The sequence below is a fragment of the Colias croceus genome, chromosome 10 (genome assembly GCF_905220415.1).
Source record: "Colias croceus chromosome 10, ilColCroc2.1".
Taxonomy (NCBI): domain Eukaryota; kingdom Metazoa; phylum Arthropoda; class Insecta; order Lepidoptera; family Pieridae; genus Colias; species Colias croceus.
In genome coordinates, this window is record NC_059546.1 from 9,471,401 (window position 1) to 9,498,647 (window position 27,247).

The window sequence follows — 27,247 nt, forward strand, 5'->3', positions numbered from 1 at the left end:
TTTGACAATATTCGTTTTTTTCATTCCCACTTTTACCCATATATAGGTATAATAAATGGATGAACCGATTTTGATTAAATATGTCTAATTATACTTTACACGTCATGCCCTTTCATTTGATATGTCACTTGAGTATATTTGACAAAATTCATTTTTTTATTACCACTGTTATACCTATATCAAATAAATGGATGAACCGATTTTGATAAAATTTGACTTATTGTTACTTTCATTTGGTCGTTCACTTTCATTTCACTTTTACCCCTATATACCTAGATATAATAAATGGATTAACCTATTTTGATAAGTACACTTTATCTAAGAACCAGCGTCTGAAAATATGCTGCCTAACAAAAAAAACCGCATCAAATTCGGATTACCTGTTAGCGAGCTACGGTAGCACAAACATGTATTATACACATATATTTGTCAAACACTCATCACCCATCTTTTTGCGTCGGGAGTTAAAAATATAATACGACAATCGACATAATTTAAAGGACATTTTATGTATAAAATTTACCTAGAAAAAACATAATTCTAATTTGACCCCTTCCCCCCTACTACTTCAGCTTACCCCTCTCCCCCCACCCTTGGGGACTTTCGATATGATCACCTGGACATTTATAGGAATAACTGTAACAGATAACTTATATCGTACACTGTACAGTGTACAATAAATAGAATGCCTTAGCAAATGTTCGCCGTGAATACTTAAATGGTTATAACTTTTTTGTTTACGAACCGATTGACATGAAATAAACACTAAATGTTAAATGAAGATTACTCCAATATATTAGTGAAAACCGCATCTAAATCGGATAAGCCGTTTCTGAGATTAGCGTGCACGAACATACAGACAAACAGACAAACAGACAAACAGACAAAAATTTTTTTAACTACAGTTTTGGGTTTGGGATCGATTTAGTAATAACACCTGCTAATTTTTTTTTCCATATTTTCATTGTACAGACACCGCTTTTCTAGAATTTTATTATATGTATTGATGATGATGATGATATTGATGATGATGATGATGATAACGCGAAACGTGAAGGGAGGACCTTAATATGTACGACAAGATGACGAATATTAATATAATGAAAACATGCAAAGAGATAAATGAAATTGAGTCAAAATACTTAATTGATTTTTAATGATTTCTGTTTCGTACTTTCTGTTCTTTTGTTTATTATTAATTACTACTTTAAAAGACAGTAAAGTCAAAATTGATTAACTATAGAGGTAGAACGACTCTACATCATCCCAAAATTTATGTAGCGATCTTAAATATAGGCGGGTAATATTATTGAGTAAAGATCCTTTACTGAAACTGACGTGTTATAAAGGATTATCATTTAAAAACATTTTAAATGATAACAGAAGAGGAATTCATAGTATTTATGTTACTTATTCCTCTCCTTTGTCCTTTGTACCTATTTATACCTCTCAAATGTTAATTCTCTATTTCGTTAGTTGTTATACTAATCATAACACGTAGGTAGTATTTCTGTTACAATTTATGTACAAATAAGGCATGCATACTACCTACTACTACATACTATAACCAAACTATAACTATACTTTTTTGCACTTAATTGAGAGTCAATTGAAAAAGCTAATTGGATTCAAAAGTTGGTGTTATTTAATTAATATTAGGATTATAAGAAGTTCCCGCGGTCTCTAATGAAATTTCATCTGATACTTTCGCTTTGAATAAGCTTTGATTAAAGCCTTATTACGTTTTTTATTATGTTAAAGCGGAAAGCAGTTTTCATTAATGTTGTAAATATTAGTGTTGTTAATTTTTTGTGGCAGGTTTATATAAAATAAAATAAATAAAATAAAATTTATTAGCAACTTCAAATATAACATTACAATATTGCTCTGCCTTCTGAACTAGGTAATTACCTGTATCTCAGAAGGCAGTGCCTTCCCTTACAAATTCCATCCCTTCCTTTGCCTTCCCTTATATATCAATTTGATAAGCAATGTGAATTTTGACGTGTTACACCATGTTTAAACTTAAACTTGATTCACATTTAATATTTTTATCCAAATTAATATTTAATGTTATAAAATCGAAATATTTTTAGTCTATCTTTCTCGCTTTATGAACTGGTTTGAATAAAAAAAAATACTGATGGAAATCTCATCTATTCATGAAGCTTATAAAATATCAAGCTACGAGCATTAACATCGGAATTATAATTGAAAGATGTTGCAAATTTCCTTTATTGGTTATTTATTTCACAAACTAAACATTCTAAACATATTTATATTCAATTGATAAAAGGTTTGATACTGTTAGAAAAAAAACTTTTCATTTCATATCTTGATTTCATATTTCGAACTTTTCTAAGCAACAAGTGATAACTGCGTTAAAAACAACCGACTTCAAACTTGCACTTGCAACATTTACAAATACGTACAAAAATGCTCATAAAATAAAAACTACTGGGCCTATCCGAATAAATTTTTTATGGGACCAATTCGACACCATCCCGCATCGAACAAAAAAAGAATCACGTAAATCGGTTCTGAAACCTCGGAGTAATCGGTGTACATACCTACATAAAAAAACATACCGGCCGAATTGATAACCTCCTCCTTTTTTTGAAGTCGGTTAAAAATAACGTCAATCTGTTGATCTGTATTTCTTGATCTGTATCAAAGTTAATGAAGGTCAAATTTGCGAATACATCTCTGCAAATAGTAAATGAAATACCATCAAACGCTTTGAGTTGCAGAATAAACTCGTTTTAAAACTGAGCTTTGAGTCAGCAGTTTTATTTATCTGCAACTGCATTAAATCTAGAATGTTTTAGAAAACTTTATATTTTACTTTATACGCTCGATGTAAACTGACTTTGTTAGATTTGTAACTATTAAACGTTTTCCGCTCAAAGTTCTTGAAGTTTTATTTTATTGTCTAACTAGTATTCAATTTATAATTAATATGTTTGGTACTTGGTACCACAGATAATAATCTATACTAATATTATAAAGCTGAAGAGTTTGTTTGTTTGTTTGAACGCGTTAATCTCAGGAACTACTGATTCGATTTGAAAAATTCGGGTGAAACCGCAGGGCGCGGCTAATTAATTTATATTATCTGTGGTAGTATTATTGCAAGATTTTTACTCTTTATATTTGAGTATAGCAGATATTAAAGTAAGTATACCAAGTAGTTGAAGATAATATGGGATAAATGTTATTATGAACAATTAGTAAGTTTTAATAGAAAAGGAAAATCTGAATTCTGAAGACGCCATTTTGATTTGTTATTAAAATATGTGATAAGAATCTTGGTTTTAGAGGCTTGTTCTTACGAGGTATTTAGAATCTTGAAAATATTTCCCGTGGATACTTATACTAGTAGATAGAGGAATAAATTAAGTGGACGTCCCACGGCTAACACGACGACGACGACGAAATTAAGAGCGATCTAACGTTGAAGATTCAAACTAACGAACCTCAACATAAGAGGATATGTTGAGGTTCGTTAATCATTGAATCATCTTGGATCATCTTTGAGTTACACAAATTATTTCATGAAATAATCTTGTTGGATAATTAAATTAAATAAGTATTTAAAATCAATCACATTTTTAAAGCTATATTATTGTCTACGCCTGTTAGTTAGTTACATACAACAATTATACCTTAATTATGCTTTTGCTGGAAAAAGCAGAAGTCACAATCGATAAAACCTTCGGAAATAGGGATGACCTGTTTTTCTTGCAATAATATTTTGGCAAAATATTTGTTCGATTTCTAGTAGTGTCCGGTATCTTAGTCCGAGGTAGACAGGGCACAGGGCACTTGAGGCACGTTCAGAATAACAGAAATGGATTTTATTGATCTGAGGGGACACTATTTGGTTCGTCTTGCTCTCAACCATTTGAATTTAAGGTAACGAAATTGAATAAAGAAATGGACGTTTTCCAGTAGAGACAGAGGTGAAAACAACTGGTGAAAATGACGGATGAGAGATATTTTTTTTCTCGCTATTTTAGTCAAGCTATCTATTCTAAAAATTGTAAGGAAATAGAGAAGTCAAATGGTTTTCTGAAACTCAACGCAAATAATTATTTATTCAATTATTTTAATTCTTAAACCCAGAGAGAATTCGAATTGATTCTCTTTCTATATAAAGTGACTAAAGGGATACTTTTCTCATTAACACGTAGATGTATCGAATGCGGCCTTGTCTAAGGCCATTTCAATTTTCCAATTTGTGTCAAGTGAATTCAATTCTTTTAGCTATACAGCCCGTAGGTATATACGTTTGCGCGAATTTTCATTTATCCCCTTCTAATAAAATATAAGATATAAATGTAACGTGTTATTAGCTATTATGTCGTATTCGTAGTATACCTATTTATGATTATTTCAAGCTGCGATGTTACTTATGTTTATAAATATATATTTCAACGCTAAATATGTATACTGATAAGATACTAAATTCCAATTCTACACAAAATTTGAATTTAGAATTCCAAAAATCAGATCATACCAAGATCATACCTGAAGAAGTCGAAGAAGTCATCACATTGACAAAAATTGGTTGTCTGTAAAGTCGGTTTACTGACGATAATTGAACGTGACAACGTCCGATTGTGCTTCTTTGTCGCTCGTTCAGCGCTCTCGCTCGCACTTCAAGCCTTACATGGAACGCCTCAGATGAGTCAGAGCGAGATAACGCCGCATGAGTCATGTTTTTTCGTGCGTGCAGCCGGCTTTATCGAATTATAAGACGTTGTCACGTCAAAAATATTTAAAAAACGTAGCGGGTAAGGTATTAGCACTTATTAAGCAGTTATAAACTTAGTCAAGAATATTTTATTCTTTATAATATTTTATAAAATAGCGGTTCATCGTATCAATTATCAGGCCAAGGTTTGCATTATTGATGATCTAATTTAATTAATATATAAAATATAAGCTACGCCGCTTCTGTAAGCATTTATGCAGTTTTAATCTATTAGTTCAAGGTGTTGGTAGTTGACATAGTTTTTCAGTATCTAATAGAATAATAAATAAAAAAATGTATGTTAAAGAAAAATGTTGACCTTGGCAAAGTCTGACTTTGTTGATAAATTCAAGACAAAGACGTTTCTATAGAATGGCTCTACGCTTGGCTCTACGTTAACGTGTATTGTCGTAGCGCCGTAGCCTCGTAGCAAGAGCTACGTAATATTTACAAATCAATGAACTGATAAATTCTCTCTCTGATATTTGTCGAATCACTGTGTATTTTCTTAGCATTTCGTGCTACGGTTTCCTTGTTTTTATGTTGTCGGAATTTTCCGAGTTTCGTATTTGGAGCAAAGTTCTTTTTTCTTGAATGATTTTTTACGAATGTAAGCAACTTGCTAGATCATTTTGATTAGCCTGGATAGTCAATATTATAAAAGAAAATGTAAAGCCGTTTTGCCATTGCTGCAGTATCGAAAGCAGATCGAAAGTAACTCGCAAGGCAATATGTATCACATTAAGTAATTACAAATAAAAAAAAAAACATAAAATAGAAAATCATAATATCCAGTTGATTTCAAATAAAGAATGATTTCTTATACGAGAATTATTTAAAACGTAAAATCTTGTCGTCGTCCAAAATTGTCAAGGATGGAGTAACAAAGGCAATCCGCTCTTACTTCATCCGGCTTTTGAAATTTTTAAACACAAAAAGAATACTAACTATACCTAATACCATGCTATAATGTACTAAGATAGAGAAAAATCTTTTCCAATTAAAAAAATACCTACATTTCGAAATTAATATTAGTTTTAATACCAGCCACTTTATCAGCTTTGCCCCTGATAAACTGGGATAGAAAATAGCCTGTTACCTGCAAATATAAAAATTTAACCACTTTATGTTACCTAATTGTTTTATGGTTATAGATTATTCATTATTGTATTTTTTATTTTATCTTGGTTTTAGTATTGTAAAGACTAACAGTGAAATATATTTCCAGATGATCTGTGACAGTACACGGCCGCGCCACGACTACACATGCTGACGATATGGTTCGTATTACAAATATTATTAACTAGCTTCCGCCCGCGACTCCGTCCGCGCGGAAAAATTAAGAAAAGTTAATATTTATTTTTTTTCTACATATTTTTCCGGGATAAAAAGTATCCTATTTTATAGTATAAAGTATAATTATACCAAGTTTCATCGAAATCGAACCGTTAGTTTTCACATGATGCCTGAACATACAGACAGACAGACAGACAAAAAATTTTTTAATCATATATTTGGGTTTGGTATCGATCCAGTAGCACCCCCTGCTATTTAGTTTTTCAATATTTTCAATGTACAGAATTGACTCTTCTACAGATTTATTATATGTATAGATAATTATTTATGTCTTTTACCAAAGTGATCTAACGGAATCTAGAGTCTAGACAATCAATAGTTCGTAAGTAGGATCCTCCCACCTTCCATAATATTCACTCTGTTTGAATTTCAGTAAAATAAAAAGAGCTGATAAAAAAATATTGACTATTCATTTAAAAAAAATGCTATTAAATGCACTATATTTTAGCATACAAATTAAATGAATAATGAAAGCTTTCAACAATATCTTTATTTCGCATTATTCGTTAAATTATGAAAATATAACCGCTCATTAACCAGGCACTTTTTACTGATATGAGAACAGCGCCATCTAGTTACAGTATTCGCTACTTATAAATGAATTACAGATGGCGCTGATACTAAAATATGGGTGATATTAGTTCTGTAATTTACCGCTAGATGTCTTTTAAAAACTTTAGCTCTGTGTTTAGGTGGAACATGAACCTGCAACGATGTGCTTTTGCGAAAATTTTTATTAAGATACAGGAAGATTTAGAAGGAACAAATAAATAATGGTTTGTTCTTAGGATACAGTATGGCCGCGGCACATTGGCTCAACTCGCTCGGATGCCTCTCGCTGTCGCTGCTATGTCTTCTCGCTACTACCCTTCAAGTCACAAGCGGTAAGTCTAATCATAAGAATTTTTATTTTATTTATTAATTAATAAAATCGGGAGCAGCATCGGTCATCGGAAAAATCCTGAATTATTTATTATGAGGTCAATTTATTTTAAGCAATTTTTTGGTAATACCATAGTTATAAAAATTAACTAAATTTAAAACATTAAGACAGAAGAGGGATGTTGTTGACTATTGATGTTCAATAGAAACGCTACCTTAAAATATATTTTTTACGTTAAAAGATTCCAAGCAGTCTTATAAATGGTTGCTATCATTTTATAAAATGCTCTTGGAAATAGGCTATATAAAATAACGACGTGTTAAGAAGGCCTTATGCGTGTAAAATATTTGAGAGTGCCGGTTTAACTAATATCTATACATCAATAACGAGTAGATATAAGCGCTAAAAAGATATTCCATATTCTGCCAGTCCTTTATTATTTGAGATCTCTAACATAGGCAAGATGATTGCAAAATACTAAGGCAAAATATGATTAAATATTTTTAGTGTACAACACAGATATCAATCATTTTAAATTTACCCAATCAAATCTTTACAAACAAAAAATCACACAAATATATGTACGCGCATAACTTCCAAATGACTGCACCAAATTGATAAAATATTTATTTTATGTGTTTGTTATTGTCAGGACTCCTGCTGAAATTTTGTTTCCTCCTGAATGCTTGTATAAAAAAAAAGGTTTTCAACAAATTAGAATGTAAAATAATATAATCGCTATTGTTTTCTCTACATTTGTCAAAATAATTTTTCAATCTATATTATCTAATATTATAAAGCTGAAGAGGTTGTTTGTTTGTTTGTTTGAAAGCGCTAATCTCGGGAACTACTGGTCCAATTTGAAAAACTCTTTCAGAGTTAGATAGCCCATTTATCGAGGAAGGTTATAGACTATATATCATCATGCTACGACCAACAGGAGTAGAGCCGAGGGGGTGAAACCGCGCGGAGCAGCTAGTCTTTTATAAAACTAACGAGCTTTCTGCCCGCGGCTTCGCCCGCGTTTTCGAAGAAAAACCCGCATAGTTCCCATTTCCGTTGGATTTCCGAGATGAAACCTATCCTATGTGTTCATCCAAGTTACCCTATATATGTGCGCTAAATTTCATTTTAATCGGTTCAGTAGTATTTGCGTGAAAGTGTAACAAACATGTACACACACACACACACATCCATCCTCACAAACTTTCTCATTTATAATATTAGTAGGATAGTATTTTTTAACAAATAAACGATAAATAGATTTTGAAACACATAAATAACAATTATACTTCACGCACTTTTAAAATTAACCTCAAAGTTTACCAGAAGCGATTCATAAAGCCATAATTATTATGTGAGTATCCTAGCTACATCGATTAGGCTACCAGCATATAGATAGATATACCGAACCATCAAATTAGCTATAGAAACCTTCCTTGGGACCTTATATCCTTTGGGACGAGCAGCTATCCTTTTCTTTCACGTTACAAGGATACTTACCCATCTTTTTCCACCACATTCTCGATCGATAGGGCTTCAGATTATAAATTCGAAGACGTCGTGATGATTTTACGTGATGTTTTACGATTCTGTGTAGCTTATGTTATTCAGGTTTGATATAAACAAAATTGAATGCGATAAAAGTATGTTTTATGCGTTATTAGTATTGTATGGCGGTATTTTTATGTTTTTACATTGTAACATAAGGTTATATAAGCATTTATAGGTTCTTAATAGCTCATATTTTAATTGGTAGTAAGGACAATATATTATTATCTATTTTTTAATATTTTATCGAATCGAATAGGTAGATAGTAAGGTAATTTCTTGCCGTTTCTTGCCGATTCTTCTCCATAGATACTGCTTTCCGAATCGGTGGTAAATGTTAAAAATACTTATGTAATGACGATTAGAAAGTGCTACTAAATAGTAGTCTAATTGAATAAATGAATGTTTGAGTTTGAGTTTGAGTTTACCTATATTATAATTTAATAATGATCCATTTAAGATTAAATTTCATTTTATCGTCACAACGAAACTATACTGCATCTAGGAAAACTTATTTTTTTAGAAAGTCTTCTTATATAGATAAAGTGAACCACTTTGCAGAGTATTTTAAAATTCATACGCTAAATATGTAAAATGGAGATGAAAGTATGTTAAACTTCTTTTAAGCCTGGAAGAAACTAGCCTGTATCATAGCAAGATATTTTATAAGATAATTATTAGCTGTGTTAGTAAAGTATTTCATTTAAAAGAACTGCACTTATTACCTACATGTCTAAGTGTTTATATTATAATAGAGACAAATAGATAATAAAGCTCTTTTTAACACGCTTTTATTACCTTCACCAATCACCTGTATGTTGTCACCTTTAGACACAGAATAGTTAATAGTACCTTTAAGACTCGATTTTGATCCACTTTAAACGGACAGATTTAATTCAAACTTTGTTGTTTATTTGTACTTTTTATTTTTAATTGGTACATGAATAAATGATTTATATATTTCTTTCTTTCTTACACTTATCATGGATTGGGGACCCATGATATAACATTAATTTAATTTTAAAGCGTATTGTGTATTTTTTAAATATATTTATTATTTGTCTAGAAAATGATAGCGAAGCGAATCAAAAGCGATTCATATTCACACTCAGTGAATGTAGTATAAAAATGTAATTTCAATGCACTTTGAATTTAATAATTGACAACATTTCAAAATTTTAAGCTACTTATTTTTTTATTTTAATGAAAACTAGATCAAAAATTATGATACATGTATTTTTTGCTTTTTCTAAATATGGAAGTTTTCATTCATCTTTTTGAGTTTTAAAATCATCTCATTCTAAAATGTCGTAAGCGCCAAATGACGTCATACATACGGAGGAATACATTTTTTCCTTTGCCACATACCTAGTTTAAATTAAAAAAAAAAACTTGACAGCTGACATTTTGACACATTTGTCACTTTGATTCGTCAAGCTTTGTAAATATTGTTATTTGTTATTTGCTGATCCAAATTTTAAACAAAAGAAACTTATTCACTAGTACTGATGATTATGACTTTATGCAGGATTTGTTAAGGGGTGCTGAAAATTTCTGGGAAACAAATATACTATCCCAAAAACGTTGGAAAGTGTTAAATAAATACAACTTTTAGTAAGTAAACAAAGTCTTTTATTTCAAGAAAATTATGAACACTATAGGCACTATTTGTATAATATAAATGAATTGGTCCAACTCCAATCGAACAAACATCACGCTAATGAGATTAAATTAGAAAACCAAAACACAATAACACGATTTAAAAGTTTGTTTACATGTATAATTCACAAGAATGACATTAATATGAAATTTGACACATGCCATACCCTGTAAATGTCAGTGATAGTTTTTTTTTTTTACTTTTTTTAAATTAGGCTAAGGCGCATTTTTATTCCTCCGTATGTATGACGTCATCATCACATTTATCGTTTTTATTTAATTTCTCTTAAAATATGCGATTAAAAAATGAAATATTTTTTTTTCTGTAATCGCAAGAGCAAAATAAAGAAACGGTTTTTTTCTTTCATGGCCTTATAAAAAATGAAATGTTGTCAATAGTCGTTACTTATTGCGCGAGTGTGGCCTGAATTCTTGAAAATTTTGCGTCGGCTGAGAATTTCATGTTACATTTAATATTTAATATGCATAAGTGTGAATAGTGGAGAGGAAAATGCATATTCAAATTTATAACGAACGCTATTGTTACCCGCGGTTTTGATTTTTAACGGTGGTGTGACGTCACTTCCCGCTAAATAATGCGATAAAAATGCTTGTTCATATGTATCATATTATTATAAAAAGTTTTTTTTCACCGATGCTCTCAAAAAGGACGAAGGTTTTTTTAGCTTTTCGCTCGAGGCTTCGTTCGCTTTATCTAAAACTTAATAAATTATATAGGTACTAATAGACTACAAGCCCGCATAGGAAAAAAATATGGGTCAAATGAACCACCAGGGGACATATCTAGAACGATAGAAGAGCATAAAATAATAAGATTCATCACTATGCCGTCACTTGTAAGCTGTCCAACTGAGTGCAGATGAGAATTGAAAAGTACAGGTAGACTCGGTGAATTTTGGTCATATATTTTTGTACGGCATTCTTAACCATCGATAGATCCATTAAAAATAATAAGAAACCGCTCAGTGCCGTACAAAAATGGTGGTCCACAAAGTCGGAATTTTTATTTAAATTCCGAGAGTTACCGAGGGTAAATTTGGTCATTTGACCATGTACGGCATCTGTGTCATACTATGCCTATACTGCTTTTAATCCATTATTCCGCAACGCCGTACAAAAATCATCTGGACAAGGGGAAAAAATCGAGAGTTGCAATCCCCTCTCTTTCCCCACTCCAGGGGGTCATTTGACTAAGTACGGCTTCGGTTCCAAAACATTATCTAGCACTCAAAAGTACTATTAAAAGCAATGCCGTCAAAAAATAATTGTTCTTTTAAATGTATACCAATAATCATCTTAATTTCATCGAATTCTTGATATAAAGAGCTGTAAGGTCATTTGACCCTGTAGGGGAACTTTTTTTAACATGATATTGTAAAATTCAATTGTTGTATAGTATTGCCGTTCAAAAGAAACCGTTCTAAAAAAAGTTATAGAGAAATGCAAAAACAGAAATTTTGTAAAAGTTTAAACATCGTAGATTAATGAAATATAATAGTTTTCTACACTTTATTCGTTGTTTTAAATAGTATTAACATAGATAAATTAGGAAAAAACGATGCCGTACATTTTTGTGCATATCTTTTAGGCTGATGAAAGCGACGAAAGCTACAATTTTAAGGGTGCTTTATGGCCATTTGATACAGTACGGCATTAAAATATTTTTACCCAACTACGGCAAAGCAAAAGGAGGGTTATGATTTTGACAGGTCATGTATGCATGTTCATCTATTCCCTCGTAACTTCTAAACTACTTATCAGAATTCGACAAATGACATATCATTAGAAGCATCTGAATTGTTCACTGGATAACCAGCGACCAGCTAGCTAAAGGCTATATGGGGTTTCACAAAATCTAATGTGGCGCCCTCTAGCGGACAAAACATACAGAGTAAAAAATAAAGTTAAGATAAATATACCGTGTTTGATATCATTTGAAAGCGCTTTACTTGTACATTTTGAATATGTATATATTACTAGCATTTGCTTGTGACTTTACCTGTATTCATGGGCTGATTGCATATAATTCACATCTTTTCGTTCATAGCTTCTTTATTAGTTCATCAATTTAACGGAGTCCATTCCACCTGACTGGTGATAATTAACCACCTCGAGCTTCTTAATATTAATGTATATTTATATTTTATTATCAAAATATAAAGCAAACATTTCGTTATATGGATTTTTTTCTTTTTCAGATTTTTCCCCTTTGAACCAACGAAAATGTACGGCACATGAAAAAATATTATCTATGCATAAAATACTTTAAAAATAAATTTATTTCGTGTTGTGTCAAATGACCCCCTGGAGTGGGGAAAGAGAGGGGATTACAACTCTCGATTTTTTCCCCTTGTCCCCATGATTTTTGTACGGCGTTGCGGAATAATGGATTAAAAGCAGTATAGGCATAGTATGACACAGATGCCGTACATGGTCAAATGACCAAATTTACCCCCGGTAACTCTCGGAAATTAAATAAAAATTCCGACTTTGTGGACCACCATTTTTGTACGGCACTGAGCGGTTTCTTATTATTTTTAATGGATCTATCGATGGTTAAGAATGCCGTACAAAAATATATGACCAAAATTCACCGAGTCTACCTGTACTTTTCAATTCTCATCTGCACTCAGTTGGACAGCTTACAAGTGACGGCATAGTGATGAATCTTATTATTTTATGCTCTTCTATCGTTCTAGATATGTCCCCTGGTGGTTCATTTGACCCATATTTTTTCCTATGCGGGCTTGTAGTCTATAAAACCTTCCTCTTGAATCACTCTATTAAAAAAATCTACATCAAAATCCGTTGTTTAGTTTGAAATGTCTAAGCGTACATAGATACAGACAGACGCGGGAAGAAAGTTTGCTCTATATTTATTTATTTATTTTACCTATTTATTTATAATCTTTATTGCATATAAAATACAGGGCGGCTTAATTAGTGCTTCAGTCAATTTCTTCCAAGCAACATTATACTATGTAGTGATTTTTTAATTTTTTGTCCCGGGGCAAACCGAGTAAAGTCGTGGTAAGCTGCTAGTAAACTAAAGGCTTAGTCATAAAATACTGTTATGTTCTTGTACGACAAACTCTCTGAGGGATTATTATTGATGGCTTTAGTTCCTATGGATTAAACAACGGCCATTATACTGTAATCCATCAGAGACAATGTTTTGCTTTTAATTTTAATGCATATTTACTTATCATGTTTGCAATGAATAGTGAGGTATTATTATGAATTAAAGAGAGGTAAATAACTTTTCTTATATTAATATTAATCAACGGGACTCTCACTGCCCGTCTGTTGATGTTGGCAAGAATATCTTGAGCTACCTACTTATTTGACTATTTGTATATTATTGAATGCATTTCTCTAGTTCTCAATAAAAGGCATAAAGTACTAGTAAAGTTTATTTATTTTATTATCTGTGGCATAAAGCAAAGAAAAAGCTTTTATTGCAGTTCAAGGATTTTTGTAATATTACAATACCTACGTATTATATAATATGCATTCGTTCTATATTGTTCGTACAAAAGACTGTATTCACTCAAGAAATTTAGCGTACCTAGAAAATTTCTCCTAGCATTTTATACAAAGGTACAAATATTTGAGCGTCCTTAGCTATTATTAAATCCTCGACGCTGGGTTTTTCCCTTTTTGCTTAATAATGAATATAAGTAATCTTAATAAGTATTGCATCATTTTGTACCTCTAGGTTTACTGGATTATTTTTCTTTCGGTATTGTTATATGGAGCACACGCGGCAATGAACATTATTGACCTACTTAATAAAGGATAATATAAAGATACTAGCTTTCCTAAACCTAATCCTATCCTACTAATATTATAAATGCGAAAGTTTGTGAGGATGTGTGTGTGTTTGTTACTCTTTCACGCAAATACTACAGAACCGATTACAATTAAATTTGGCACACATATACAGGGTAACTTGGATTAACAGATAGGATAGGTTTTATCCCGGAAATCCTAAGGGATCGGGAACTATGCGGGTTTTTCTTTGAAAACGCGGGCGGAGCTGCGGGCGGAAAGCTATTATTATAAATCCGCATCAAAATCTGTTGATTATTTTTAAAGATGAACATAGGGAGGAACAGAGCCTGACAGCGAATTTGTTTATATGATGTAGTGATTACACATCTAGAACTTTGTAAAAAGCATTAAGAAATTAACAATAACTTTTCCATAACATGAGCGACCACAATAATATAATCGCAAGGGAAATTAATCAGTAATCAATATAATTTTTTCGCGATATTCCATTTCGTAGAATCGATTTCAGGCACGCATGTTATTAACGATATGATAAAAAATATACCTATATAGTTACTATAATAATATTTCTTTTTTGTATAAGCTGTTGGCGCTCCAAGTAAATAAATAAATAAATAAATAACGGTGCATTTAGATCAAACGAGCGAATGCTCCTTCTAACCCCACTAGTGTAAACAGGCGTAGAGCATTCGATGTTCTTAGTGCGCTCGAAAAGATTCTATACAATGTTCTAATACTGAACAACAATGAATACGAGTTTTCGTTTACACTAAAAGATCACGAAAGAATGCTCTTACTCTAGCTCTAGCTCTATGTTCGTTTGATGTAAATGTTAGCGAAACCTTTACTTTATTTTGACTAAATTATAAAAAATATTTTTAATCAATTTATCTAATTAGTGTCATTATTGAACCGTGGTCAAGACCGTGGTACTTTCTTCTTTTCTTTTAGTCTATGGACTTCCCGATCGATACTAGAACAATAAAGTGTTTTTTTTATAATAAAAATCGCGTTTATTATCTGTAACTATAGTGTATTTTGATAGAAAATCTGAAACGAGGTTATTTGCTTACAAATTCCCTGGCACTTGTCAAAAGCGCTGATGTGCAGAAAAATTTTATTCACCTTGAGAAATTTTTCACACTTAGGCTATGAAGCGTGCGATTTGAAATTTAAATTTTCATCTTCATACTAAAGCGCTGTGTAAATTTTATACTAACAAGTGACGAAACAAGGTGAAATATGATTTTTAAATGTGCTGAAACTGGGATATGAGTTCTGCATGTAAATTGAAACAAACAGAAATATACATGCCAATTTTTTTGCATTTCATTTATTTAAACACTTTAATTTCATTCTGCTTTAATTGTCATAAATTCAACCTGATGACGGAGACACATTACAGTGGATCTTATGTGGCTCTCTATTAGCGGTTAAAATATCTTTTAAACTTAATTCGACAGTTGATCGATAAAATATGACATAATATGATATTTTGTAAAATGACATACGATGCCAACCAAAACTACTTACACATACAGAGATAGTATTATGTACTATAGTAGAGCCATTTTAATAGGCAACATTTGACAGTTCAACAAAATTCAACGACGACATAGAATAACATGATATTTCGTTTTGTTAGAACTGCACATTTGCTTAACTTTTTTAAATTACGATTACATATTTATAATAACAATGACCAATACAAGTAATTTTAAGATTTCATTTTACTGATTAACCATTCTAAACATAATAAACAATTTCTGAATTGAAGAACTGACGTCGCTACAATTTTGTGTCAATAAACCTTTTTTCTTTTTAAATACCAGAGATGTTACACTAAAAATCGAAATCTGACATCTAGAATCGAATGCATTGATTACTTGTGAATAAAAATCATCATAAATTAATAAATTCGATTGACAAATGTTTCAAATCCGTATCGATTAATTCACTTTAATCGATGTTTTTATGCAAGTTACATCTCTTCGAAGATAAAATTGATAGACGTCAAATGTTGCCTATTAAATTGGCTCGACTATAATCTATAGAGATTACATAGGTACTTAACGAATTTAAGCCTTTGAGGAAACAAATATGAATGCTGATTCATTAAATCAAAGTTAAGTCAGTATAAAGCTGTTTTATACAAGATTTTTTATATCGAATAGCGAACGAAAGTTGCTGGAAGTTAATAGCATATTATCTGACCTGTAATTTTCATATAATACACGATGCTCTGAAGCGGTATTCACAATTTAAATTACCCTTTATCCGATTTTCCTCCAATATACTCTATTCTATAGCTATAATTCGACGTAGGTCGTGCAAGGTTTGACATAGGTGAGGCTATTAATCCCTCCCATGGCTTTCACTCGATACTCAATATTGAATTACCATCGTGATGAACAATTAGCAAGGACACGTGTTCAATTAAGCCTTGCGCAGTTATTAGTACAATTTGTTAGTGTAATGCATGTCATTTGGTGTAATTATGTGATTAATATTGTGGATAAGAATGTTTCACACGAGTGACGGTATGTGTGAAGTTTTAATTAGTGATTATATTATGTATCCTGTTTGGAAGAGACTTTAGTTGCATTGGAAGATTATTCGAGGTCGTTTAGTTGCAATGTCAATATTTTATTTGCAGACAATGATTTTGTGCAGATAAATATGATTAAGCTGATTAAGGAAGTTTTTATTATTGAAGTGAAACTTCTTTATCGGGGTTGGAAAAAAATTTAGTGTAACATTTTTTCGTTACGCGTGACATTTTTCCGTTACGCGCTTTTTTTTTTCTTATCCCTACCACGCGTGATTCGATGTACCTATTTCTGTATAGTTGCATAGAGTAAATTATTTTTTTTAAAATAAGGTTAAAAAGAAGTTTCACTTCTTACGTGTGTACACTAGTAGGTACACGCACACATTTTTTTTTATTTTTTGAGTGTGGAGTCTACGAAAAATTGAATTATCTTTGACAACTTCTTTTATAGTAGGTATATTATAAATTATAAACTTTAAATAGTAGCAAAATCAAATTATCACTTATAATTCCATGCGGAATATTCATAAGAGCTATTAAACGCTATCATTGTCTCTTTGCTACATCTACCTAAACGGTTTCAAATTAACTTATTATTTTCACTTCTTGCTTTCCCGAAAAAATCAAGATTTATTTTCAGTAGTAACTCTTAAAATACAATACAAATTAGTCATTAATACAAAAGGGTAAAGGTAATTGCAAAATGATACCTAGTCCATGGAAACTTTCCTCTCAATCACGCGCTGTACAAGTTACAAGTTATTAGTTAGAGCAAGTTTGACTTTTTGTTCTGTGTGAACAATACCTAATGATAGATTGAATTTTGATTAAACTACTATAACAAGAATATAATTATGTTATAACAAAAGTTAGGTCCTGTGGTTAGGTCAGTATAAGCTGTTTTATACAAGATTTTTTGTATCTTATAGCGAACGAAAGTTGCTGGAAGTTAATTTCTTGAACTTAGAAAAGAGAGTAGAGCAAAACAGTTACGGTATAATTGAGGTAAATTTTGTAGAAGAATATACGCTGAAAAATCCTACTAATATTATAAATGCGAAAGATTGTATGGTTGGATGTATGGATGTTTGTTACTCTTTCACGTAAAAACTACTGAACCGATTACAATGAAATTTAGCACACATATAGAGGGTAACTTGGATTAACACATAGGATAGTTTTTATCCCGGAAATCCCACGGAAACGGGAACTATGTCGGTTTTCCTTTGCAAACGCGGGCGAAGCCGCGGGCGGAACTTCCAACTTTAACCAAGAGGGATTATAAAGATATGTTGTCGAAGATTTATAAACAGAAATTATAGATAACTAGATTTCCGCCCGCGGCTTCGCCCGCGTTTGCAAAGGAAAACCCGCATAGTTCCCGTTCCCGTGGGATTTCCGGGATAAAAACTATCCTATGTGTTAATCCAAGTTACCCTCTATATGTGTGCTAAATTTCATCGTAATCGGTTCCGTAGTTTTTACGTGAAAGAGTAACAAACATCCATACATCCATACATCCATACAAACTTTCGCATTTATAATATTAGTGTTTGCGCTGTCTTTTGTCGACTATCGATGGCGTCGGTGTTTGGCCGTTTAAAAAATATTATTTCCTATAGCGCTCCGGGATATCGTACCTATCAAATAGTGAAATAGTTTTCGAATTCGATTGAGTAAGTCCCAAAATTATCGAGTTCAAACAAACTCAGACTTATATATTACTAGCGGTCCGCCCCGGCTTCGCCCGTGGTACATATTTCGCAATAAAAAGTAGCCTATGTCCTTTCTCGGGTATGAAAATATCTCCATACCAAATTTCATGCAAATTGGTTCAGTAGTTTAGGCGTGATTGAGTAACAGACAGACAGAGTTACTTTCGCATTTATAATATTAGTATGGATTATAGATGTATTTAAAATTGCACTAGGTTTGTCTAATGGAAACTCGGATGTAACTCCGAAATCGGACTCTACCGCTTGATCCCGGATTATCCGGAATTGCCCGGGATCTGCGGAACTATTACGGATAAAATCTTTAGATCTGTTAAATAATATCTGTTATTTGAGTGCACTAATGATTTTATTTCAATTTTGTGAAGAATATTGTTGAAGAAAATAAATACGGAGTAAGGTATGGTAGCGCTGAGTTTTATCGACTTACAGCATTTTTTAAGGTATCACAAAAGCATTCCTAGCAGTAGTTAGCACTTTGTGTAATTGTCATCAGGAACAGTTGAAAGTTTTTGTTTTTTTCTTCAAGCCAGGACGAAGGTAAGTCTATTTGCCTGTATCATTTTCCGTTAAGTATTCTTATCCACTTTTATTATAACTGATTGATATAAAAAAGGACTTGGTGTTGCCATGAAAGAAATCGTTTAATTAATCATCATTGATATTGAGTACTAGCTTTCCGCCTGCGGCTTCACCCGCGTTTTCAAAGAAAAACCCGCATAGTTTCCGTTTGGTATTTCCGGGATAAAACCTATCCTATCACCTATGTGTTAATCCAAGTTACCCTGTATATGTGTGCAAAATTTCATTATAATTGGTTCCGTTTCCGTTGTATTTGCGTGAAAGAGTAACAAACATAAAGGAAAGGAAGGAAGATTTTCTTCCTTCCTTTTACACATTCTACGAAAATTATTTGTAATTTTACACGACTCAGCTAATTAGGAAATTGGGACACACAGCTTAATATGTTGCCTGTTGATTAATTGACGGAACATGTGGCTTTAATTATATCTAGCTAAAGTTTTAAATATTTAATTATAAATAAATAAAATATACCTAACTTTATTTGTCTCATCACAACATTAGGTAAATAGATACATTGCTTGCAAATACATAGTGAGTGAGCTTATCAATATTGGAATAAAGTTCCTTATTACATCCTACTAATATCATAAATGAGAAAGTTTATATATTTGTTTGTCTTTTACTCCTTCGCGCAAGAACTACTGAAGCGATTTTCATGAAATTTGGCCCACACGTAACTTATTAACATATAGGATAGTTTTTATCCCGACAATCTCACGGTGACGGGTAGGTACTATGCGGGTATTCCTTTGACTACGCGGGCGAAGCTGTGAGCGAAAAGCTAGTATTTTGATATACCTATGCAATTTCTCTACTTTTCACAATGTCATATATTATATAATTGTGAATCATCTATCACCTACAATTAATGGAAACATTAAATTACGACTAGTGATGCAACGAATACTACTTTTACGAATACGAATACGAATATCAAACCTACTATTCGGCGAATACGAATACGAATATCTAGCCTTGGTAATAAAAGACTTATTTATTTAATGAATGTTTACTCTTCTAATAATTAAAATTTACAATAGGCAAATTTTTATTTAAAAAACATAAAATTCGTAGATTTTCTGGTTTTCGGCTATTTTTTTCAGTCTGGATGTTTTCAGGCGTTGAAAAAAGTCTTTCCGAAGCGACTGTACATGGCTTCAGTGAAAAATATTGTTGGGTGAGTTTTTTCTGACTTGGAAATTGGACATCTTCTCGCCAAAAGGCCAGTGGATCAGCAGTCTCTGCACACGTCATATTTTTTCGCGCGATTTTTAAATTTGTAGTAAATACAGTTGCGTAAAAAAATATTCGTTTTTAAAAATTCGTATATTCGCCGAATACGAATATTCGGTAAATGTCTACTATTCGGCGAATACGAATATTCGTATTCGTATTCGTTGCATCACTAATTAGTGCCATATCACACTAGCGGATTGCGAGCGGTTTCAAAGCGGAGCGGGTGCGCAACGAACACGCCGCGGATGCGCAGCGAACACGCCGCGGATGCGCAGCGAACACGCCGCGGACGCGCAACGCTTTCGCTGCGAATAGAAGCGTCAACGTCATTTTGTATACTCTCGCACAAAAGCCAGCCCTTGCCTAACTTCCATTCAATATTTCCATCGTTTCTGTAGCACTCCATTTTTTAACCGTACTGTGGAAATGCACTTACTTAACTAAAGATGTATTATCAACTGAAGTTGTTGTAAAAGGTGCTATAAAATTGAATTACTAGGACTTTAGAATGTAACATACATTCCAAAAGTATGTAACGACTGACCACTTGAGCAGTATTATCTCTCCCATAGCAACGTATTTTATAAAGCGATTTTGTGAACCTAATTATGAGCAAAGTGATAGTGAGTTGCTGGTTGCTTGATAAAATTTTCTATTGACTGCTATTTAACTAATAATAAGATAGTCATGTTTAAGTTAAGGAGCTTTAAAATTTATTTCGCTAGTGAACTTTCATAATGAGCAATTAAGTTATCTGATTGCATTTCGACCAAGATTTAATAGATAAAACAATACCCTAAACATTAACATGTTATGAAACTCGTAAAAAATTATGATCTCATAATTATTATACTATCACAAGTTATAAGTAACAACCAGCACGGATTCGATTTTGTTAATGAGTGTACATGACTGCAACGTAAACGTTGCGCATCTGCCACGCGTCCGCAACGAATTCGCTGCGCATCCGCGGCGTGTTCGTTGCGCGCCCGCAACGTATTCGTTGCGCACCCGCTCCGCTTTGAAACCGCTCGCAATCCGCTAGTGTGATATGGCACTTACGACTCATTAAATTTTCATCATTAATTTGAATGATTAATCATCATTAGTGAGAAGAACTCTGTTGCCCAAAATACATAACATTTGAATGTATTTCGTATAATGTGTATTAAAAGCATGCAAAACAATTAGTATGCCATGTACTTAAGAGATAAAATACGGAATATGTAATCCCCAAAAGGATAGGATTATGGGAGATTGCTTTCAAGATGTATACCTCAAAAAGTTCCACACTAAAACAAATTAACATAAGGTTTTATGTTCTGTATATTTATGGTGATTTGGGAATTACGGGATTTGTGTGTCGGGTACTTGTCTATGTTATTTTGGAAAATGTAAATTTCATAATAGTAGTTCTAAAATTGATTCACTATAGCATATTGCATAAATCTATGCTCTATACTATAACTATAATATTATAAAGCTGAAGAGTTTGTTTGTTTGTTTGAACGCGCTTATCTCAAGAACTACTGGTACGGTTTGAAAAATGATTTCGGTGTTAGATATCCCATTTATCGAAGAAGTCTTATAGGCCTATAGACTATCATCACGCTAAGACCAACATGAACGGGAAACGCGGGTAAAACCGCGGGTACAGCTAGTTGTTGATAAATGGAAACCTGGAAAACTTTGACAGTATTAAAAGTTATTAAAACAAATACATTTTAAAACGGGTTTATAACTACTTCATTAAATTTGAGAGACCTTTGAAGTGGGTTCAAAAATAGCTTTTTGCGGTTATTAAATACTTACAAACAAGGACTCCTGCTGCGGTCAGTGACACTTACTATAGCTCCTGAGGGAGTGAAATCAAATCTATTTTCAGTACCCATTTTACATGATCTTACTGATGGGAAGTGAAAAATAAAGATAATATTGAGTTTTGTGTGTTTTTTAGTAGGATTTTGTATATCTTTAATATATGTATATCTTCTTAATATATATAAATCTCGTGTCACAATGTTTGTCCTCAATGGACTCCTAAACCACTTAACCGATTGTAATAAAATTCGCACACCATGAGCAGTTCGATCCAACTTGAGAGATAGGATAGTTTAAATCTCAAATCGTTGTAGAGAAAGCGGGCGAAGCCGCGGGCTGTAAGCTAGTTAATATTTAATAATACGTATAGTAGGTATACCGTATAAGATGGGTTAGGAAGTTTACATCTCATCTAGTTTCATTCAATCCACTTTTCAACTTTTGCTCACTTTATAATGTATAAATTATTATAGAATAATGCATGAAATATCCGGGATTTTTGTATGAAAATAATGTAAATTCTTCTTGTCTTATATTTCCTACATTTCAAAGCTATACTTAATTACATGTAATAAATCCATAACTACAAACACAAAACACAAATAGACGTAGATTTCCTAACCTATACCGATAGCTATCAATTGCAATCACCGCCCGCCCTACAGCCTCCGATCTTCGCATTCAGTATTATCTGAGAATTTCCCTTCAGCGCACGTACTCTGCTATACGCGCGTAACGTGGCTTCAGAATTAATAGTTTTTTATGTGTTTTTAAACGTTGTTAGTGAAGTGTAGTGGTGTGTGAGCTTAATTAGAATTGTTCGGGTACATCGTTTTGTATATGTATTTTGTTAAAGTTATAATAAGATTTAAATCGCGTATTATATTTATCAAGTTTAAGGTAAAGAAGTTATATAATTAATTAAAATATTCTAGAATTCGAAATAAATATTTATAAATAGTTAAAAGATAAATTAGCATTTGAATACCTAAAGATGAAGTTTGATGCTAACTACTTTGAAAAAAGATTTTGGATGATAGGTACTTTAAGCCGAAAGCAAAATGATTTTTTTCGTAAGCTTCATTTTTTATTGAATAAGAATTAGATTAAATTATTAAAGGGAAATTAGAACATAATCTCTGTCCCTATGTCCCTATGTATGCTTAAATTTTTAAAACTACGCAACGGATTTTGATGCGGTTTTTTAATAGATAGAGTGATTCAAGAGGAAGGTTTTAGTATATAATTTGTTATGTTTTAGACAAAGCGGGCGAAGCCGCGGGCGGAAAGCTAGTTATGAAAATAAAAATAGAAAATACAACAAACTTAAATATCTCATAATATTATATGAATAATTAACTACTCTAGATATAATATTGCCATCTACATAATTCTTTTAAATATTACAAGATCACTTGATTATCATCTAATAACTTCATATAAGCGTATATTAGGAGGTCAAGCTGTGTCATCGACGTGAAGATAATGCAGGCTAGATTTAAATCTGAAACATTTTAAAATTTTTGAAGACTATATAAAAGTTTTGTATTTTAAATGTTGAATATTGATAATATAGAACGGTACTGATAAATATGCATTTTGGGTGAAAGCTGTCTATAACTTATTTTTCTCTATGCCTTCTAAAAAGGGGAAGATTTTCAATTCGACTCTATTTTTTGGGTTTGTTACCTCAGAACATTCGACTGAATGAACTGATTTTGATGATTCTTTTCTATCGACATATGCCTTACGTGTGGTCCTTTTAATTTTGTCCAGTCTGAAGGGGGCTTAGTTTATTGTTAAAATGCTTATCTTTATTATTTAAAAAATATTTACGTCGGTTGTTTTATAAGAGTAATTGCTGGTCGTTAAATTAAAATCGATCTATATAGGTAGATAATGGAGCTTCGATGAGAAATAGCGCTCTTCTATAGAAGGTTCCATGTCCATTAATTTATTAACTCCGAAAATATAACGTAAAATATTGAATGTTGTTGGGGTTATTTTCAAGCAATTGGGAAAATATGCGTGTTACTATACTAGTTTATGCAGAGAACTTTAGTTCAGCTTTCCTTTCTGAAAGTTTTGTCTCTATGCACAATAAAGTTTGACAGTTTTTGATCTTAGTGTTGCCATACACAATGACTTTTGAAGGTTGAAGAAATAAAAACAATATACTGATAATTGTTAATTTTAATTGAAAGTTGTAAAATTGATCTTGATTAGAAAATTTAGAAGAAAACCAATTAATAGAGCTTTTGCTAAGCTTAAAGTCTTAAGATATCAAGATTGGGTTTAATATTAAACCATCTTCTTATTATTTACTAGCTGACCGGCCGCGGCTTCGCCCGATTTGTCTAAAACCTAATAAATTATATACTAAAACCTTCCTCTTGAATCACTCTATATATTAAAAATACCACATCAATTTAAGCATACAAAGGGACATAGGGATAGAGAAAGCGACTTTGTTTTATACTATGTAGTGATATAAAGTAAACATCTAAAGGTAATTTACATAAATGTAGTAATAATATATTTTCACGTAATTGGTTAAATTTGCTTACGAATTAACTTTGTTTATGATAACCAATATTATGACAGTTCAAACTTAAGTTAGTAGGTAGGTACAAAGTTTCCACTAACTAGATAGGTTGAAATTGAGTCTAAACTAATAGACGCTAATATGAATTATTAGTTAATAAAATGGTTATTAAATTTCTCTAGATATTTTGGTGCATACTTGTCCATAATTTAATTTATTTGTACTTATCAGCTCATTTTATACACTATCTATCCACGAGAAACCACGGTATTTCTGTAGCTATGTTTTATTGCATATATATCTGTAGCATGTTTTATTCTACTACCAAGTATGGTCGATATCCGTTCAGTGGTTTTTGCGTGAAAGAGTAACAAACATACATCAAGTTTTATTATAAGGACACATACTTTAATTTTAAGCAATTCTCGCAAGCATAAGCACATAAGCTTCTTTTTAGATACTACGCAAGTGAAACCGCGCTCCATAGCTAGTTAACTTATAAATAGAGAAATAAACGATAGATCAGCATTTACAAACGAATCAAGACTTATATAAAGAAGATATAACTGAAAGGCGATTTAATTGGATTTATTTAAGCGTTATTTTACAGAGAAATGTTCTCATTATTGGAAAATCTGTTGTTTCGATGAAAAAGCATTCACGTTCGCAAGAAATTGGATATTTAATTGTTTTTATTTTAACGATTTCGTAGTACCTACAGTTATGGTAATTGCAATTATAAAATGTATTCGAGAAGGAAGTAAATATGAAAAATTATTTTGTAGATAACGATGTGCAGAGAGAAGCAACGTTTTTTTTTGTCGAATTTGATTTTAAAATGAATTTCCTGTAAGATATTTAATATAAACAATATTTTATTATATGACATACTGTAGAACAAAATTAGGAAATCCAAATTATTTCTTAAAGCTTAAGTATATATCTATTTCACAATGTTCTATGGACTACATTCCACTTAATTTTATAGTCTGTATTTTAAAATATAACAACAAGACAATATTATTTTCCAACAACAAAGCTGAACTCATCCTCCTTTTAACTTTATAAAATGTTATTCCTTTAAATTCTTTGTAACAGAAATTCAAGTGACTATATGCCTTTCCCGATATAAAATAAACCGTATTTTCTAGAAGCTATGTATAAAGAAGGCTTTTAAATTCGCTCGTTGAAATGAAACCCTTTCATGTAGTTTATGTTTTGTTATTAATACGTATTTCCGTGAATATTTGGTACTTTTTTCGTTCCGTCGGTTCCATATTACTATTTATTGGTTGTGAATTTTAATTACGTTTTTAATGTATAGTTTAAAATTCATAAAAATAGCCGTAAATTGTCTGTCGTAGTGAGAAAGGGCAGAATATACCTAAATTCTGTGATAGCCATTCGTTAAAAATAGTGAATGATTCTTTATCATTCATTCATAACATATTATAATATGTTTTGTAAATAAATGGTATTAACTTCCAGTCCCTTTAAAAGTTAAAATTCTCTATCATTTGACGTAATAACGGCTGGTGGACCAATAGCATTGCGATCTCCAACGTGAGGTTTAATCTAAATAATAAATATTCCTGTTGGAAAAATTCGAAACATACTCTAATCAAACGACGGGAATGTGTTATCCAATATAAACATCCCAAGGGGTGATTCATCATAATAACCATTCAAAGGCTTTTATGCCATCACAATTTTAATCGTCCAGGAACATGCTCATTGCTCTGCTCAAACCATGAGGAAAATGGAAATAAATTATTTAATACATTAGTATTCTTAACTTGTCTGCTTTTATACGAGTACCTACGTTATATACCTAAATAAAGTATCTATAGGAAAATTAAATCAATAGATTTTCCTGTTCTGTTTTAAAAAAACCTTAATCACTCGATAATTTTATTTAAATTCAGATTTTATCATAGGCATTTAGTTGTCAATTAATTTTACAGATATCGTTATATCGGAAAATACTGGAAAATACAAGTTTTATGAAGAAAAGTCAAGATGTGATACTGATACATATTGTGGTCTATTGTCACGATTGTCACCTATTGTTACAAATTTAAGTCGAATAGGTTAGGTTATACTACATTTTAGGGATAATTTACGTTGTCTTGGGTTCTTTATCTCAATATTTTTAACGTAAAAATCGTAATGAATAATCTTGAATAATATAGTCAAGCTTATATGGATAAACCCGAATAAAACAAGTTATGCGCAATAAAATCATGTAGAATACATTATCTGATTTGCGGAATAACATACGAAAATTTTAATGGCAAGGCATTGAAAAGACATTCAGGGGGAGAGATACCCTCTGAGACAGAGGTCGTAGCGCAATGCTTGGTAGTATTCATACACATAAAATTTTACATGTTTTTTACGCTACAACCTTTACCTTTTGTTTCCATATAATATAACACCAACAAAACAAACAAATCGTAACTGAGAGCATAGAATCATCTAGAACGTCTTCTTCTTCTTCTTTTTTGAAGCCGTGGCACATCTTCCGTATTTTATAGACTGTTCTTCTAGAACTTTCTGGAATATTGAAATACCTAATTATAATGATGGTAAAGGGAACATTTTGTACCAAAATATACTCGTAATATGTCCTGCTTGTGTAGTGTGTACTCATGACAGTAATAAATGAGTAGGCTTAGGTTTGCTCCATGGTTTGCTCCATAAGGAGGCTCATAAAAATGATGCATTATAACTGATCTTCTCTCTTGTAAAGTAA

The 27,247-nt window shown here is 31.8% G+C and overlaps 1 protein-coding gene across 2 annotated transcripts in view; it reads left to right on the forward strand.

The window, feature by feature from the left end:
* LOC123694904 (cubilin) overlaps positions 1 to 27,247 on the forward strand; it is a 74,752-nt gene that overhangs the window by 10,636 nt on the left and 36,869 nt on the right. For both annotated transcript variants that reach the window (XM_045640522.1, XM_045640523.1), the window contains exons 2-3: positions 5,985 to 6,036; positions 6,901 to 6,996. In XM_045640522.1, coding sequence (XP_045496478.1) covers positions 6,909 to 6,996 — 88 coding nt within the window. In that variant the 5' untranslated portion in view covers positions 5,985 to 6,036; positions 6,901 to 6,908. The remainder of the gene's footprint in view (positions 1 to 5,984; positions 6,037 to 6,900; positions 6,997 to 27,247) is intronic.